The 19,790-nt window shown below is 37.4% G+C and overlaps 1 protein-coding gene across 1 annotated transcript in view; it reads right to left on the bottom strand.

Annotated features, from left to right (window-relative positions):
* Nucleotides 1–19,254, bottom strand: part of trim71 (tripartite motif containing 71, E3 ubiquitin protein ligase) — a 29,210-nt gene extending 9,956 nt beyond the window's left edge. Inside the window, exons 1-3 of the mRNA XM_053494167.1 lie at nucleotides 19,016–19,254; nucleotides 17,542–18,841; nucleotides 571–738 (exon numbers count right to left, since the gene is read on the bottom strand). Coding sequence (XP_053350142.1) covers nucleotides 571–738; nucleotides 17,542–18,210 — 837 coding nt within the window. The 5' untranslated portion in view covers nucleotides 18,211–18,841; nucleotides 19,016–19,254. The remainder of the gene's footprint in view (nucleotides 1–570; nucleotides 739–17,541; nucleotides 18,842–19,015) is intronic.
* Between the last annotated feature and the right edge of the window lie 536 nt (nucleotides 19,255–19,790).

Genomic DNA, 19,790 nt, shown 5'->3' with positions numbered 1-19,790 from the left:
AGCAATTTGCAGTGACATTCCATTCCATCTGGTTTGTACTTAGTGGGACCATCATTATTTTTACAACAAGACAATGACCCTTGCCCAAACACACCTCTAGGTCATGCCAGAACTATTAGTTCAAGTAGGAAAGTGATGGAGTGCTATATACTATATAAAAGGCACATATATGTGAATGTATATAAAATATGACATATATATATATATATATATATATATATATATATATATATATATATATATATATATATATATATATATACACACACACACACACATATAATATAATACAATACATACACACATATACACAAACTTTACGTGTAATTATCATATTATCGTATATACAATATATATATAATCCATACATTTTCTTTTCTTTTTATTTTGTGAAGCTGCTTTGAGACAATGACATGCATCATTGTCAAAAGCGAATGAACCAGAAATTATTCTCCACTCAATATAGTGAATCTATATATGATAGGATGATATACGATAAACTGGAAAATAACAGGGCGCATACAAGAAAAAAATGAAATAATTACTAATGGTAGGGGTATGTTGACTAACCTGCACAGCCTGTCGTCCCTGCTGTGCGTCTGCGAGGAGCTGAATGGTGAGTGCTCTGGAGTCATGCAGTACGTCCTGCAGGTAAGACACACTGTGGCCCACATGTCTCCCGATACTGCACTCCCTGCAGATCGGCACAGAGCAACTCTCACAGAAAAAACGCAGCACCTATAAAAAGATAAGGACAAATTGTCATCACAACCATGAAGATATTTACCATTAGACCAACCTGCACCCAGAACAACATTCAAGCTGAAATGTAAAAAAAATGTCACAAAAATGTTAGGATATTAGGGTTACAATGTTAGAGAGTTATGAAGCAAAACCAATTCCCAAAGATCCAAGAGAATATAAAAGCTGGCGGTAACTTCAAGAGATAAACAGCAAAAATCAACAAATCAAACGGGAATGGGAATGTACATGTACTGTAGATGCCATCAAGGCTCAGACTGCTAACAAACGCAGTCTTAAAAGACCAAACATGGTGTACAGACCACAAACTGGACAGACCTGTAGCTTGTATTCACTCTAATAGCAAACTCGTAATAAACCCTCTACCATTTGGCAGTGGAAGAAAAATGACGGCACTGAATGAATTAATATTACATTTAATTTAATGCACAATTAAAAATATAGCCATATCGCAGTCTTATGGACTATTCAAAAGAGATAGAGAGATAAATGGTAATGGAAAGTGAAATGGAAAGGTTTTAATATAGATATTGGTTATTATATTTAATAATGTTGTCTGGAATAAAATTTTAAAATGTACTATAGCTACCCACAATTGTAGTATTCACTGCCTTATATTAAATACATTAAAGATATACATGTATTAAATATATTCTACAAAATACAGTACAATATTTTTAAAGCTAAATACAGATCTTATATTTGTTCATTTGTGCAGAAACGAGTATACATTCTATCATTACATTTTAAAGGTTTTTTATAATAATGAAAAAAATACCACAATATGGGTAAAATGTGATGAATTTGAATATAACTGAGATATACAAGTAACATTTTAAAACTTATACCCAGTACAAAAAGTTAGTTGTGAAGCCAGTAACTGACAAGATATACAGCAAAAATCTAACCATCTTATCAATGTCGACATGCATAATGTCCTGTTTGTGAAAGTGCTGCTTTGCGCACACAGATTGAGCTTATCAGAGCTCAGAGAATGCCTGATGTGCAACAAAGGGGAGGCCCAACTTCTTTCAAGCACAAAACAAAGTCATTCCTGCTCTCAGTTTCCTGTGTTCTGACGGCCTGGTGATGGATTGCTCAAGCCCTATTGTCCAGCCATTCATCCAGGCCTTTTAAGAATTATTTCATTGTTCTTTAAAGAATGTCTATCCATCAACAGATTAGATAGAACCCAATAAAGCCTTTAGCTCCTATCCCTCTGGACCAACGTGTTAGAAAGCAAGATCACAGAACCTTTACCCTTGTTAAATGTTTCCTTAAAAAAAAAAAAAAAAACTCCATCACTTGCATACACCTCTATTCACTTTCTTATACAATGCTTTTTACGAGCCCTCTACTCACTTGCGTCTAACTGTAATATCTTTACCAAAGGCCTGATCAAACGCTAATTATGTCCTTGCCGTCTGTAAGCTGCAGCAGCTGCCAGTAAACTTTAGAGCTGTGATTGCACTCAAGTTACCTGCTCGTAAAATTTGGCCCTCTCCCTGTGGACCAGATGGCCTCACTGTGGCAATGATATAGAGTTCATGCAGAAGTGTATCCTGGGGATAAAAAAATCCTTGTGGAAAGACACGGAAAGCAGGAAGACCTCCAGAGTTCTTGAAGTGGGAAGTCTAACAAATGCCGAATTACTGTCCATCTGGGTGAAGCCATGACAAAGCCTCAGAACAATACGACATGAAAGACAAAGGGAGGCCACCAAAGCACTGAGCTACACGGGTGCAGAATAGACTACATTTAAATGCTGAACAACTATATATACACACTGCATTACAGTCATTACTAAACAGTACACAGAAAATACAAATAAATTAGAAAATCTGAAAAGTGTTAATGTGCAACTGTACGCAAGTATATTATGCACAGTCTGAAGTGACTGATGGTTTTTACTACAGCTGACCCTTTCGACCTTACACAAAAGCCAATAATTTCTCAGTCAATATAAATCTTTGCCAAAGCATTCCCCTCTCTCTTTTTTACTTCAGGCACTTTCACAAAGAGATCACTAAATAAAGCTGCTAAGAAAACCTCCTCATGCATGCGCCTCCATTCGCCTTTAGTAGTTTATACTTAACCCACCAATCTGGTTTAAAGCCGCCTCAATGTGTGCTTTCAAAGAGCACGCTGGGTTTGTGAAGCCATAGAAGGTGGGATGTGTTACACAATAGCATTGATGTCTAGTTTGCTGTGTAACGTGTCAGAACAATTTTGGTTTCATAGATTAAATAGATTAAAAACATAAATGAGTTACTGCTGAGCTATGACCCATCAGGGAGCTTCAGATATTCTTATATAATGTCACAATAATACAATATCTAATTGCCTTGTCACACTCTGCCTAATAAAAAAAAAGAAAAAAAAAACAAAAAGCATTTTTCCCTTCTCACATCTGGTTTTTGTTTACACACTGGCGATCCATCTAAATGTCTAAAACTGACAAAAATAAAAAAAATGTGTGTAATAGGTCCAGTTTAAATCTACCGGTGGCAGGTCATACACATTATATTCGTCAAAACACACCCCTGTTCTACAATGACGGCTCCCCCTTTTACACAGATATTGTTTGACTACGTCTGCTGTCAACTTAATGGTGCAACAACAATGTCCCCTCCATTCTTTCTCCATGGCTTTTACACAAAATGGTGAGGCGTAATTAAGGCACAACCCTACCGGTTTGAACAGGTTTGGTGAAAGAGGCTTCCCCTCATTTACTACAATCTCTTTTTTTTTCCATTCAGAGCCATAAACACCTCATACCACGTGCAGCCATGACAACTATAAACGACAGTTTCCTTTTTGTTTAAATAAAAAAATTAGGAATTAAGAGCCAAATATAATATTTGGTGAATAATAAGAAATAAAAATTTTAAGAAAAAAAAAATAAGAATACATTTTTAAGTTAATGAGTTGTCATATCTAGATGTAATACAATACAATACAATAGTGTACCCTATTTACCTGCTGTGTCTTGGTTTTATCTTGTGTGTAAAGGTAAAGGTGTGGTCGTAACGAGTGGGGGTCAACGCAGGTTAGCTGACAGCAGAATGGGCACGGGCTGGGTTTCCTTTAAAAATTGCTGCCTTTTAAACCCCTGTACGATTACCCAATATTCTGTTCTCTGTCTCGGTTTCTCTCTGTTGAGCTGTATGTATGCTCCTGTTACCCGACATAATGCAAGAGCTTGATCGTGACACACTGCTCATGCTCTGGCTCCACTCACTCTTCAGCCCTGCCCGATTCAACCTGATCTTTCTACTTGAAGCCTCTGGACTTGTCAATCACCTTCTGCTACTGTGCATATTAAACCCTCTTGTACCCAGACTGCTGTAATCATAAAGGTTGTCCTGTGCTCATTCCAGGACATTTACTCTCACAGTGCTCACACTGAACATGCTTTTAACATTGTTTTACTCTACATTTCTACAGCTGTACACTATAATAATATACAATCTCACCATCTAGTCTCACTCAGAAGAGGATGGGTTACTTTTTAGTTTGCTTCCTCTTATAAATTCTGTGTCATGTTGTCCAGGAAGATTTTCCTTGTGACTGTATCTGTTAACATACATATTGGAGGTTTAATTCTGAATTTTGTTTTTCTTTAAAGCTTTTTTGTAAAAACATCTTTTATGGAAAAATTAACTGAATTAAATTGGCTTAATCATCGCTTTACTCTTGTACAAGTACAAGGACGAACACTTAAACATCTACGAGTGGTACATTATGAGCAGAACAGTAAGGGGAAGGCATTTCTACATCATGCATAGCTTGTTTTAACTTTATGCCCTGGTAATACTGGGCTGTATGGAAGTCTGCTTGGTTATGTTTACATGTCACATCTCCATTTTATTAAAGATACATTCCCAAGGGTCATTCAATCAATCTTGATCTTTAGTACTCAAAAGGCAAATACCCAGTGTTAGAAAAAAAAAACATTACCACTAGATTAAAAAAAAAAGAAGAAAAAAAAAAAGGGAAATACAAATTGTGCTGACAACACTTCTATTACCACCATATTAAACAATCAATTCAAAAGTTGCATAGAATGCCATCTTACTATATCTACAGACACGTTAAAGGAAAATAGGTTTTTTGGTAAGGTAACCACCAGAACAGATTTAAAACAAACTGCACGCTTTTATAAAGATATTCCCTCTACTGTTTTAATAATAGTGGTAGAGCACAGGTTAACACTAGTAAAAAAATTTTTTTTTAAAAAGTCTCACTGCTGTCCAACTGGGTTTTGAAATCTGATGACTGTGAATCTAGAATGATGAAGATCTACATTATCGTCAATAAGTCTTTCTCTCTTAACCCATCACCGCATCACAATTTCCATCAAAAGAAACAAGTGGATCTTTAATTTGTCTCCAAGCTGAACGTGTTTATAAGATTAGGATGTAACAAGTTACCAAAAAAATTTTTTTTTTAATCAGTGGAATGCTATTGATCTTGTACAGGCCAGGTGGATTTGGAATTTTTTCCAGTAAGTTTTGTGAAGATTATACAGAATAGTTGTGTGTAAAAGTGTGTAAATTTGTGTTTAATCCAGTTCTCTAGTAGCTAAAGGGTTAGCAAACTACCCAACTCATGTGCATAATATCTGCTGGACAGTGTAGAACCTCAGAGGTGAGGCTTTATGTATTTAGACTTTGATCAGAGATTGAGTAAATGTATGAACAAATTGTGTCCACATAATCGTATTACATATCCTAAGAAGATGATGTAAAATTCTTCCCACTGAATCTGCACCACTGAAGACACTTTAATTGGAGTAATTTGTGTGTCATAGGAAAACTAAAAGAGCATTAACTGATGTAGTGCAGAACCTTTCTGACAGACCTGACATGACAAATGAAGACAGGATGAACAGCCCTGAACTCAGTTACACAGATTGATTCGACTATCCCAGTCAAGAAAAAGTGGATTGAGAAGGTTGAGTTACAGTCCTACATAATATTCACTGCAAATCATTTCAAGCTATGGTTTTGCTATATCCTTAAGCAGGAATGAGCAGCTAAAGGTCAGAAGCAAGGATACAGGAATGGTAGTCTTGGCTCTGGTATGAAGTTCCTGATGGAGGAAATCCCCTCATATTTTGAGGATGGAAAGAGAGTCTGGGAGACGTTCCAATAAACATGATGGTGGAGCCTACATATTCTATATAGTACATAAGGTCTATACATTATAGAATTATTTTAGCTTTACTTCAACATCATTAATATGTGTGATAACGTCATTCTGAATATGTTGTTGGAAAACAAGGGTCAGGGTCATCCATCTGTCCCGTCACCTCAAACCCTCATTTCCTAACGAGTCCATTTATGGTGCTGATATTTAGATCTGTAATACCTTACTACAAAAAAACCCTCTAAATCCAGACGATTGAAATCTCCACCAAGTACATTTAAATCAAAAAGCGGTAAGAGGCAACGGACAAGAAACAGATACATTGAAAGATAATCAATGCAGGTTGGATGCTGTTCTCAACCTCAATATGGACACGTTACTGACATGTGAAACAGGTTTTCAATATAAGCAAAACAAGAAACAGTAAGTGTTGCACAGTAGTCTAGGATCTTTATAGTGAAGGTGTATGTGGGATTGTTTTTATCTCATTTTCCACCCACTTTGTGAATGAATTTTGACTTATCTGACCCACTTTATTGATTGTCAGAAAATGCTGTGTGTCGGTGCAAACATAATTGATTCTGTTTCTAAAAAATATAAAACATCACACAATCTAAACTACTATGAACCCAAACCAGATAAAGCAGTTGGTGTTGCTGTATGGAAGAAAAAAGTAAATGTGTGCTTACCAATTTCCAATAGTACAATTGTTTGTTTCAATGCTTCGACATATGAGTCCCGATGAATGTCGCTGGTTTATTCAGTTTACTGGAGAGCTTACTGACAAGTTTACCACAGGTCTCCCCCTTACGTTATACTCATTCAGGATACTATTAGCACTAGCGTAAGTGTGCTACACAACTACTACAGTGTCCAGGACAGCAAAATGCAAAGCATTTGTGTGCCAAATATTTTTTCAGTTTACACAATAACAGATACAACATGTTCTTTAAATAAAAATGCATGGATATTGCTTAGAAGTTCAGTGGCAAACCAAACAAATCACACTTCACACGTATGCACGTGCCTGGGCTCAAACAAAAAGACTAAACCGGATTCCCTGCTGATTTAAAAAGACCTTACAATGCCTGAATATACACAAATACCCGGTCTGAAAGACTACAAAATTGAGGGTTGGATGTTTTGCACATAATATTATATAGTCAAATGCAGTCAAAGAAACATTGTTCATACTACAACCTACAGAACTCTGGGATCAGAGAGAACTTCAGAGGAAATCCTCTGAATTGGAATCAGACGCATTTTCACTCGCTCTTGCACGCACATGCTTGCACTTTCTCACATACATACACACACACGCTCACTCACTCAAGAGGGGCGGCTACCCGCTTACATGACCTCATTGGCTGTTCATGGGAGGCCAAGCCGTGTCAGCTGGTTTTGCTGGCAAACAGACTTCCAGCGTATGAACACGTGTGTACACGTGTGTACATCCCTATAGACCCAGCAGCTACAGGCTGTCTTGCTTCAGCTGCACACCTATGGCCAGAGCTTTATTCAGAATTCTAGAGAGAAACTGTACACTACATTTAAATTTAATCCAGACTCAACCTAAAACCTTGGATGAAAATTTCCAAATGGACAAAACACACTTTAGAAGAAAGATTTCCACTGCCAGAGTGGAAACTAACTAACAAGCATGAGTTTAAACAATGAGTTTAACAGGCAGAGATAAAGACAGACTATCTTTATCTTACTATATCGTACTTTATTCCTTTTACAAAAAAGAAACTCCAATAGCTGGACAACACAGGAAATAAACTATAGAATAAATTCCACCAATTACACATCAGGCAAACAAGACAAAGTGCAAAAACACATTTCAGTATCGACATTTTAGGTGTAAGGTTATATGCTTAGTGTGAAAAGAATTTATGATTTTTTTTTTTGTACAAGGACTATGCAGAAAATTTTCAACAAAAGGGTTGTTGATATATATTTTCAGTGACTATTTTAAAATTACATTTTGTCCTTAGTCTATTTGGGGAACAGGGCAAAATAGCGAGGCTTTTACATTGTGAAGCCTGAAAGCACTGGACAGAAAAGATTCCCAGGTTCCCTATTAATAGGAGTCTGACAAAGCAGTTCAGTAAAAATGGTGGTTACTGGCTCTCCTGTACATCACCTTGTAGATCAGATAGGTAGAATTATTCAGGATGTTCTCCAAAACTGCTTCAATCCTCTTCTGGGTGACTGCCTACAGCGACTTCAGACTACTTTATTGAAGTGCTTTGTCTTTAAGTGTGTATTAATGCAATTCATGGATAAACAGTTCACTGGTGGAACTCGTCATGCACTTGAGTGTTACCTCCTACTTTAACACCATTAGATGTCCAGACGCTTAATGCAAACTTATGCCTAATGGGTACAGAGACAACATCTCTAAAAATGACATCTGAAGGAGTAAAGATAGGGGAAGTAAAAGGGGGTTGAAGCTCATAATTCACCATGTCAAAACCATGTCTAATACTGCCCTAATTAAAACCACAATCCAAACAGTGAGGCTGGTAGCACTTAACTTCTGTAATCCATATACTCTAAATGCTTTAAAACACAAAAACATAAAATGTACCCTATTCATAAAAAAATGGGACAAACTAAAAAGCCAGGAGAAGCAGCAATTAAAGCCCTTACTTTAATTTTTTTTATTATTCTTGTCGTCTTGTAAGTAATATTTGGTTAAAAATCTTATCTTTAAAATATCTTACATTAAAAACACTTTAAAACACTGGTTCTCATTCGGAAAATAAACTGCTGGACACTGCAAGACAGAAGTCTTAAGAAAAAAAAAAAAAAACATGTCAGAATCTAGTACTTAAAAAGTACTAAACAGATATTCATAAAGCCACCATTAGTAAAAGAGATAATCTCACGTGTTTGCCGAAGGGCTGCAGAAAAGGGTCTGTGGTTAGTCATTTCCCATGTTGGTCAAATTGCCTCTTCCTGCGAAAGCATGCGGTTCTTTGCGACATTTATAGATGAAACACACCAGACACTCTGACTAAGCTAGAGGTCTGGCTTCCGAGACTAGGAAATAATAAAACTAATAAAATCCAAATGGCTAGAAATGCTAAGAAATTGCCTCTAAATATGTTACTTATTACGTTTAGAACAAGAGTGACATATTTGCAGCCACGTAAAACAGGAAATTTGTTTAATAAACTTTTAAACTAATGGGAACTGATAGCTCGAGAGACAGAAGTATGTTCTATCTGGGAGTGTCTATAGACATCAATCTAGAGAGAGTCGTTCTTAATGTGTTGACCATTTCACATTCCTCTCCAAGGATCAACTCCGTAAGAGAAAACGGATTCAGGATAGCAGTCTCATACCAGATGGATTAAGTTCTAGGTTTCTTCGAAGTTTGGTTTGTTTAAAGTATGGCCTGCCAGATTCTGTATCAAAGAGGAGTGCATGTGAAAATGGTTAAAAAAGAGCAGCACAGGGAAATGGAGTCACTAGAACAGGGTCATAAAAGGCATGCTCAAAGGCTTTTCAGGACTGCTTTTACACAACCCCCTGCCAGAAACCGGAGCCTTGCCATGAAGAGCTCTCACAACAACCATGAGATCAAGTTAAAGAGTGGTCAGACTACTTAGACTGACAGCACAAATGATCGGTAATCTCTCTAAGGAACAGATATCCTAAGCTTATATTAAGGGTGTTGGAATTTCTGCCATGATGTCTTCTTGTTATTCTATTTACTGCTTAATTAACACTATCTATTTTCAGTACTAGTTGCGCTGCAATACAGGATGAACAGTATAAGGTTTCCTGTCAAAAAAATCCCGCTGAGCTTTTCTTTGTGGTGCTGTCTCCGTCCCAGCTGAGTCTTTTGGAGAACACGTCAAATGATGGGTGAAAGCACCATACTGCCAGGTAGCGAAATTCTCACATGTAGTCAGTGTGCACTGTCCATCTAAACTTAATTTTAATTCTTTGGTTTTATTTTAAATCTATTGCTATTAAAATAAGATTGTGTTTATGACTGAAAAAAGTCAGACCATGCACGCCATGGAAATACCCCAAGAAATTACTGAGGTTTGTTGCTTTGATTCCATGGGATCCCCTGCAGAGACAATGGCATCCTTGGTTGCTGGGATAGAAGGTGTGGGGTCACGTCCTAATGTTTAATATCTCAACAACTGTAGATGAGGTGTTCCTGAATATATAAAAAAAATTAAGATAAAGTTTCAAAGAAATTCTCCAGCTAAAAGGCCGTCTCTCACGTCATAATGATTGACAAAAATTTACCCATAATGCCTCAGGGGAATAAGCATACAGCATATTTATAAGTAGGTTAACTAGTGACAGAGGTTTAAATTAGTATTACTCTAATGTTATTATTAATTAGGTACCTTGACAGTGCACTAGTATTTCATGCAGTTCTAGATTATGGCTTGGAATATTAGAATAATCACACTTAAAGGTAAAGTTACACAGGTAAAGTCTTTTTGCATAAGATGCATTACATAAAATGCACTCTAAAACCCAACAATTTTATTCTGTCTTGTTCTTCATTATTATCTGTTAGCTTTGGCCTAACCACTAAAAAACAGAAGCTGAAACTACATCATCTGGGCCAGGAGGCCAGGCAGTTAGCTGAAAGATTGGAGATTAGGTGCAATCTAGCCTCAATCACAAACATCTTGCTCAAGCAAGCAAAAAAGGCTAGACAATACAGATCCCGGACATCCATCTCAATACTAGCCAGTCCCTTCCTTTAGGGGTGTACACTAGACTCGCAAAACAAGATGTGTCAGACACACAAACAACAAACCATGCTCAGCAGCTGAACTTGCTTACTCATACTGCTGGAACATAAGCACAAGTCAAATAATCAGTATTAACAAATTATGCTATAGGATTATATGTACTCCATAATATAAATTTATACCATACCAGCTGAATGTCCTACAGACTACAACAGAATTTGGGGGGGGGGCTTTAATATTGACAAAAAGAACTTCTATTTTATGTACCTTTCCCTCTGCTTGTTATATCAGCATCTGATCAGTCTAAGGTCAATTAATTTGCCCTTTATTAATTTGTGCTCTTTCCACTAACATTCACCCACAGAGAAAGTCAAAATAAATGTAAAGATGCAGCACATAAGATTTTCTGTTTTTTTCACGATGTATGTAACTATAAAACTCAGCATCACGGCATCAGATTCTATTTTGTTTGCTCTGACTGCAGGCACCTTATCAGAGGTGTAAACTAAGCTCACAAAACATTGCCTTCAAGCATGAAGCTGAAGCAAATGTGCAAACAAGTTTCACGTGTGAACTCTTCTGTTTGGCGAACAGCAAGGCACTGCGTGCAAACTTTGTTTGCTCATGCACGCCTGGGCGACACAGTGTTTGAAAGTCAAATTGATTGTTGAAACTTCATAAAGGTGTGGATGTTTTAAGGATACACCCTTTAAGCCTTGCCATCACTGCTGATGTAAAAGAATTGTACTCTGCTTGTACAATCCTTCATGAAACCCTGCATCTCAACAGTGAATCACACATTACCTACAGTAACAACCTGGACAACAGAAACTGGTCCCAATAATACACACAGAAAACGCATAACAAAAACACAAAAATGGGAATCGGTAACTCAACAAGTGCTTGAGCATCACCTAGCTAGTTAACCAATGCTGAATATTGCTTTTTGCTCATCTTACTGCTCTTAAAAGTACATCACTGCACATGAATATAGTACTTAATCAGTGACTTTGGTGTACATGAGTGAAATGTGTGCATGTTAAAATGTACAACTATTTACTCAACAGGTCTAATTAAATGGCTTGACTCATTGCATTTTAAATGACATGAATATGGACAAAACTGTCCACAGTAACTGTTCACAGTAAACTAAGGGATAATCATTAAGAGACTGCAGGGACATCCCCCCTCCATGCTTGCTTAAAATATCTGATCATATGGTGGCTCCACCGATGGATAATAAATCATTTGTCCGTCCGAACAAAATCAGTCATTTTGTTTGCATTTTAAAGACCATAAACAAAAACTTTTTAAATGTACTTAATCTCCTAAATTGGTTAATTCAAATAATAAAGGGCCTAAATATAGAATAGAACATCAGAACACAAAGTGTAACCCAAGTTATTAAACTAATACTGATACTGGCTAAACAAAATATGACACTGGTTAAATGGTCATGTACACTGTGATAAAATAATAATTAAAAAAATTATATATACACACACACACACACACTATATATATGTGTGTGTGTGTGTGTGTGTGTGTGTGTGTGCGTGCGTGTGTGTCTATATAATTTGTAATTATTATAATTTTTTACCGTATACATAACCATGAATTTGGCAAGTTATTTAACCAAGAGTGCAGTTATACTGAATAAAGGCACAGCTATGACAATAGTCAATATAACAACACTTTTCCTCCTACTGCTTTCATCCAACAATACTATAAGCAAGAAAATTATAAAAAGTAACATTACAGACAGAATATGGCTAAATATACAATTTATTTTCCTATATTTTAATACATGAAACTGGGAAGAAAAACTTTACGTCGTGAAAAGATATAAACATAGTGTTACACACAGTGAAACATCCCAGTACGGCTACAGGGCCACTCCCGAGTCACTGTTCAATCAATCAAATTAGTGAATGGTAACCAACTGGTGTATAATGGGCCATACAGCATATTTCATTCTAAAGCCTGAGTGTTTGTTTAACCAGCGAACTTCAATCTTCATGGTAACAGGCAGTTTTTCCCCCAAAAAAGCAACAGAACCTTGCATGGACTCTGACCTCTAACCTGGTGCTTGTACACACTCTGACACTTTACCAAGCAAAATAAATAAATAAATAACAAGACAGAAAGAGAGAAAGGAAGGGAGAGTGAGAGAGAGAGAAAGAGGGAAGACTGGGAGACACAGACAACAGAGACACACAGCGACACACATGGCCCCTGGCAGAGGAGGAATGTAAAAGGCTGCTAATGGTCAGATGTGCTCTCTCTTACAAGACTACAGCCTGCACTAAACCAGCAAACCCAAACAGTGCACCACATTCCTTACTTTATGGCACCATTTCAAACACTAACGCTTTCAACATTTGGGGGGAGAAAAAAAAAAAAAAAAAAAAATCAATGACTTTAGATACAGGAAACAAGTAAAATTAAGCGCAAAGAGCAGTAATTTACAGCTTTTTAACTGTTAACCTTATAAAATAAAAATTGCCATTTTCTTATTATTTAAACTAGCATATAAAGTAAAGTAGAGCATCCAGAAAAGGAAGCAGGGCCAAGAAAATGTCCTTCTTTGTTCTGTTGGTAATGTTACATAACGGAAATGCTTTTGTCACACTATCAATAATTACAGCTATTATAACATTATGAGAAAAGTAAGAGAGAAAACAGGAGCCAAAGAAAAGAAGATACAGGATTAAGAGACTGTGTGTGGTGTGTGTATATATAGCTAGGTGGGGAAATCGTATGAGAATTGCACAGCTTCTGGAAGTTAATATCACACCACTGCAGCAGAAAAGGATCTGACATACAGCTTCCCTTTTCCCCCACGGAGACCAAACATAACTGTTTACAGAAATGATTTTAGATCTCACCCACACCTACCCTCTCCTCCTGCAAACACACTTCATTTCCTTCCATGTAATAATATAGAGGTGCAGTGCTACATACAGTCCACAGTTAGATCATTTCTTTATTTCATACTCTTTAGCCACAGTCTGCTTATCTCCTACCACTGACTGTGGTTTATAATTACAGTTGCTTAGACCACATACCTTGTGCATGTTTGTGTTTTGTTTCATGTTCTATAATCCCAAGAGCTCGATAATTAGCTGATAATCAGCTCAAATGCTCCAAGAAGCCTGAGGGCAAGACCATTACTTTGTGTGTTAGATTAGAAAAACATGGAGCCATCTGGATTAAGATTAGGAACTAAAAAGCGTTTTTTTAATTTTTATTATTATTCTTATATGAGCCCTAACTCTCTCCTGAATGATTCTCTATAAAAAAAATTTAAATAAATAAACTATTATGATGATACACTGGCAAAAAACACGACACACTTTAACTATGTTGCAATCACATTTTAGATTAATATATTTACTTACAGAAAGATGTAGCTGTTATTTCAAATAATAGCTATTATTTTAAAAGAAATAGCATTCAAACATCAAGTCGTTTATGTATATTACTTATGTTATACTATACTTTTATTTATATATTATATGCCAACATTCAATTATTTAATGTTAGTTTAACTGCTCAAGATATAATAAGATAATCATAATGCAAGATAAAACCTGCAACCAAAAATAAATAAAAATTAATTTAATTAATTAGAGTATATATATATATATAAATGAATGTGAGATTATATATATATATATATTTGGATCTCTCCATGAAAACTACATAGACGAATTGGTACATGAGAGTAAAATTACAGAAAAGGGAATTGTGAAGACCACTCCCATCCTAACACTGACATTACTATCAGACATATTGGCTATGGGACAAAAGATAACATCTCCACTCAACCAGGAGTTATGACTCGTCATTTTAGCTGCAAGTAACAAGAACATGAAACTAACAATGAATGCATCAATTGTCAAAAACAAAATCAAGAAAACATTTTACAATGTTTTTCAATGTAATTTTTTTTTTTTTTTGTGATAACTTTAACCACACTGAATCAGTGACTTTCTTGGGTACAGAGTGCATCTCTATGGATTTAAAGGTACTATAATATTAGTTATTTTAGTTTACAGCATAATGTATATGTAAGATACGTTAATTCATTATACCCGAAAGAGAATGTTGAGCGCAACATGGACAGCAAATGGCTGCAGTTTTTATGGAGTGACCCATTGACTCGACCGTTAATAAAGTTGTGCAATGGATACATCCCACTCGCTTAGAGAAGAGGTGCGTTTTAATTGATTTCTGGTAAAGATTTTTTTTTCCAATCAAATAACTACAAACACATAACATAGGATGTAAGGCACACATCCTCTCTCTCAAGATGCTTAATTCATTTCAAACTGGGGATGGCACAAAGACAAGTGGATAATCCAAGTAAAAATAATCAAATCAAAATCAACCAGTTTTGCTATCTTGTGGTATTTGTTCAAGAGCAAACAATTGCAGGCTGAGCAAAAACAGACTCAGCAGTGAATCTTAAACAGAAGATTGGGTTACATGACAAAAAGGCATGATAGGACTCACATTCTTACCAGGAAATACATGTTTGGTCTCAAAATTCCAGCATTAATCAGTAGTGTTGCATTAAAAACAAAAATAAACTGTTTACTAATGTTTTAATTAATGGATATGAATTAATTTCTGTTTTTTTAAATATGGTATTTATTTTTATATAAATAGAAACACTGAAAATAAAGGAAAGAATTACAAAGAAGTTACATTTAAAACCACTCCTCCAACACAAACTAATCTAACCCTTTTCTATTAAAAATGCTTTTTTAGAAAGGGGCACTTCACTTCAAAATGTGAAGGATGGTAAAGCAGGCATATAATTGAAATTTAAAGTTCAATCTTTTTTATGATAGCTTGGAAATTATATGATTTAGACTATATAAAGACCAAACAGCTTTTAGAATTTGTTTAAAAATTCGAAAAATTATATATGATGCCTCATGGCACAGGGGGGCAAAAAAAAAAACGTATACATACAACAACATTCAGCTAATACAATGTTTTACATGCATTGATCTATGGTGTATTAAAACCCTGTTGATTTCTGAGAATCAATGCAGTGTATAAAATAATTTAAAGTGGATATAAACAAGGTAATGTGGAGAAAAAAAAATATTGAAGCTTACAGTAATTAAAATTGATAGTATTAGTTTCGTGATCCTGTGTTTATCATCCTCCATATTTCTCTCTTTTTTTTTTTTTTTTTTTTTTTTAAATCTGTTGTCTTTTTGACAGAGCTGTAGGAACATTACACAGCCAAAGCTCATAAACCATAAACTTACAAGGAGGCACTCGATATTGATTACACAGTATTTATGTAATAAGTAAAAGACCTTTCACCTTTCCTTCCATATACTGCCTGCAATAATATTTCAACCAGACTGCCTTAACATCTAACCGTGACTATCTAAAAGCTTGAGCGATTAGTTCTTGGTCACTGATCTGGGGGCAACAGGAAAACCTGCACTGAAATTGTGTATGAAATTGGACACACTATGATTTGTACATAGTGACCCCAGGCCAAGGATTGTGGACAAAAAAAAGGATTTTACAATTAATCATGGAGAAAGATTTCAGCAGTGAAGTAAAATATATGAAGAGGTGATCCATAAATTGGTGTGTGCGTTAAAGAGGAATGTAAACAGTGAAGTCAGTATGCCTCTTTATACATAGAGCAACTTAGCATAATTAAACAATTGCATGGACAACACCAGGGCCCGTATTCTCAAAGATACTTAAGCCTAAAAGTTGCTCCTATTGACAAAATTCTAAGAAAATTCTTAGGATTATAAAATTTACTTAGAATTTCCCCTTAAATTTAGGACTAAATCTTAGTAAAGATAAAAATGATTTACAAAACATCTTAGCCCTAAAAACAGCTTCTACTGTGAAAATTGTTAAGAGTAGAGAGGAGGACTTTTAAGAGGGTCAATAGTTTCTAGTTTTCTACAAAATGGCAGAAAAAGGAAATATTCTCCAAACACTAAACGTAAAGCTAAATTTGGTTTTCTTATTTTTTTACTTCCTTCCATCTCTCTAGGATTGTTGGCTACATCCCATTCAACTAAAATAGACTGTAATCATGTAACCTGGCATTTTAGATTTGCACCCATCAATCTAAAATTGATTACAAATAATAAAATCAGTATGATAAGTAAATGTGAGAACTTAAATATAGTAACGACTGTGGAAATTGGTTGCTTCAAAAGTAGACATATTTTCAACATTTGGCTGTTTTAATTAACTTTAAGGTATTTTGCCTATAACTGAAACTTTGCATAAAGTAGCCTGAAGTCATGATTATACAATTTCTTTATATACAAACATTATAATTTCACTGTCTATTCTATTATCATATATTCTATTTTTTACAGAGAGTGCATTTTAAGACCTTTAAAGAAGTCAGAGGTTATTTTTTATCAACCAATTACAGTCCTTGACCCAAGGTATTGCTGCATCATCCCTAGCAATGGGGTCAAACACACCCCCTCACTGAGATAAATGTTTTTGTCATTTTCTTACTCAGAGCTGCTCTAAGAAGTTTCCTAAATCATTTTTAGTCTAGGACTCCCAGCTAGGACTTTTTAGGCTAAGGTAGGAGCTCTCTGAAAGAATTCTGAGAAGCTTTGTGGTGAGGGGCCCTGGTGTGTAAACACAAGCTCATCATAAAGGAGGAGAGGCGACTGTGTGTTTACAAAGTAAGTGCAATGGAGCGTTTGATGTTTCGTGATTAAAGCTACATTTTGCTAGATGTAGATTGTTCATTTCTCTTATGCGCAAAGACTGTTGAGACGAGGCCCATGGTTGTGAAATGTGAGGTTGAGGGTGAATTATATGATATTACAGGAGGGTGCTTCCCATAACTATGTGCGTGTCACTGACTCACCGCGTTGTCATGCTGCTGACAGTAGTCCATTCGGTCCTGGAAAACCGGAAGCAGTGAGAAGTTGTGAAACGCCTGGGAGAGGCTGAGCGGCGTTCCGTGGCCCCCGGTGCGCGCCGGCACGTGCAGTTTCTCCGCCAGGCTCTCGATGAAGTGGTCTTTGGTGAGACGGACGCGCTGGTGCGCGCGCACGCAGTTGTCGCACAGGTACTCCTGACAGTCGAGGCAGTGCGAGCTCGCGGCGTTTCCTTCATCGCACGAGCTGCACTGCGGCTCCGAGAGCGCGTGCTGAGCACGAAGGAGCCCCCCGGTCCCTAAGCAGCTGCCCTGATCCTCGGCGGACACCACCACGTCCAGCAGGTTGCTGAACAGGAAGTTGGTCGAGGGCAGCGCATCCACACCTGACTCGGACATGGGTACTTTTTGGTCGCAAGTGGGGCAGCGGAGCTTGAGCGGGTCTCCGTTGCTCCTCAGGCTCTCCAGGCACGTCCTGCAGAAGGCGTGCAGGCACGGCAGGACGTGCAGTCTTCGTGTGGACGAGGTAGTAGACGAGTTGGAGGTCTGCGATGACGAGGAGGAGGTAGATGAACTGGAGGAGATCGGAGCAGAGGAGCCACACAGCTCCTTACACAGCGGACACGTCTGCACGTCGGAATCGGGGAACGATGCCATTTCGGGGCCAGAAGGAGATCAGTGTAAAGTCAGGCAGGTCATGTGCGGTTTGGCCCCGGCGTAAATCAGATCATCGCAGATCACACACCAGTCTACCTTCCGTGGAATTAATAACGAGATAATGTTTAAGACGTCAGCCTTATAACTTGTAGATTTATCTCACGCCAATTAAACTTCAAATTGGCAAAGTTGAAAACTAATTAGCTGCCTGTTACGCCTCTTAACGCACCAAGAGAAGTCGCGACTTTGCGTAAAAGCGCATAACACAGTGTGGGCTTAAGTTTTTACCTCCTGGCCTGTTGACATGTTAGAGCCCTGCGCTGTGGGGCATTAAAGTTTCTGCGAAACGTGAGGTGCGCTGCGAGCTCCCTGCTCCGATCCTCCCCCAGCGCCGCATGGCTCTCCGGGCCGCTCGCTCAGCACAGCGTCGCCTCCACTGCGGCCCGCGCGCGCAGCTCCTGGCTTCCCAGCACACGCATGCTCACTCCCAGGCCTCCATTTGTAATTATTTTTTTGCTGGATGTCGTTCGTGTCGGCGTGTGACGCGGGGTGCTAAGAGATTAAATAATTCACACAAGTGTGTCTGTCACATGTAGCTCCAGCCCCTTGCGGGATCTTCTTACTGTGCGGTCTGAAATAATAATAATAATAATAATAATAATATCAATAATATTAATAGTAAAAAGAAAAAAAAAAACAACAACAACAGACTAATAAATGAATTTTCGCTCCGAAATCAAACTCTCAGCTGTGGTCAGTTACAGTTCCCTTTTTTTGGGTGAGGGGGTGAAACAGTTCAACCTACGGTTGCGAACTGAAACGGCGCAGAGCAGTGTGTGTGTTTTTCCAGAGGTTTCCCGTGACTCCTCGACTGAAGAATATCGCAGCCCATTTGCTTCGCGCTGCGGAGAACCCGGGCGGAGAACCTCACTTCCGCATTCCTGCTGCTCCTCCACAATCAGCACAGTGGACTCCGTGCAAATCTGCGCGCATTCCGGTTGATTTTCTGTCCGCGTTACATGAATTAAAGAGCATTATCGAGCGAATGCCTCTGCACTGAGAGATACGAATACACTTCCGCTTGACCACAAGGGGGCGGGGCTTAAGGGACGAGGGGGGGGGTTGGCCATCGCATCATCCAATACCAGAGAGCCCCAGTGCGTCCAACCGCGCAAAAGCTGTTTCACTCAATGTTTAGTGTAAATTATAAATGACTGCGCGGATGTTGGTGTATCTAAAGCATCCCAAGGCTTTATGTACGCATACAACTGCTAATAAGTATATTAATTAATATAAATGTTAACATGATCCCAAAACTCCAATAATTTGCTTAAAGGTTCTTTAGGTAAATTTTTCTCGCTTTGCATATAAGATCTTATCCAAAAGAAAGCCATGTGTTGTAGGATTTAAACTAAAACCTTTCACGGTTCCCTAAAGATACAAATCAAAGAATACAAGGGTACTGGATTCTTTTTTTACCCCTCAAAAAAAAGTTACATTTTCTCTTTGCTCGAGTGCTACCATTAAGGATACATTGTTTGTACCTTTATTATGTATCTTTACTTGGCAGGGTTTATGTG

The sequence above is a fragment of the Clarias gariepinus genome, chromosome 4, assembly GCF_024256425.1.
Source record: "Clarias gariepinus isolate MV-2021 ecotype Netherlands chromosome 4, CGAR_prim_01v2, whole genome shotgun sequence".
In the NCBI taxonomy this organism is placed as follows: Eukaryota; Metazoa; Chordata; class Actinopteri; order Siluriformes; family Clariidae; genus Clarias; species Clarias gariepinus.
The sequence above is the reverse complement of the archived record's forward strand: the minus strand, read 5'-3'. Positions and strand labels throughout refer to the sequence as shown.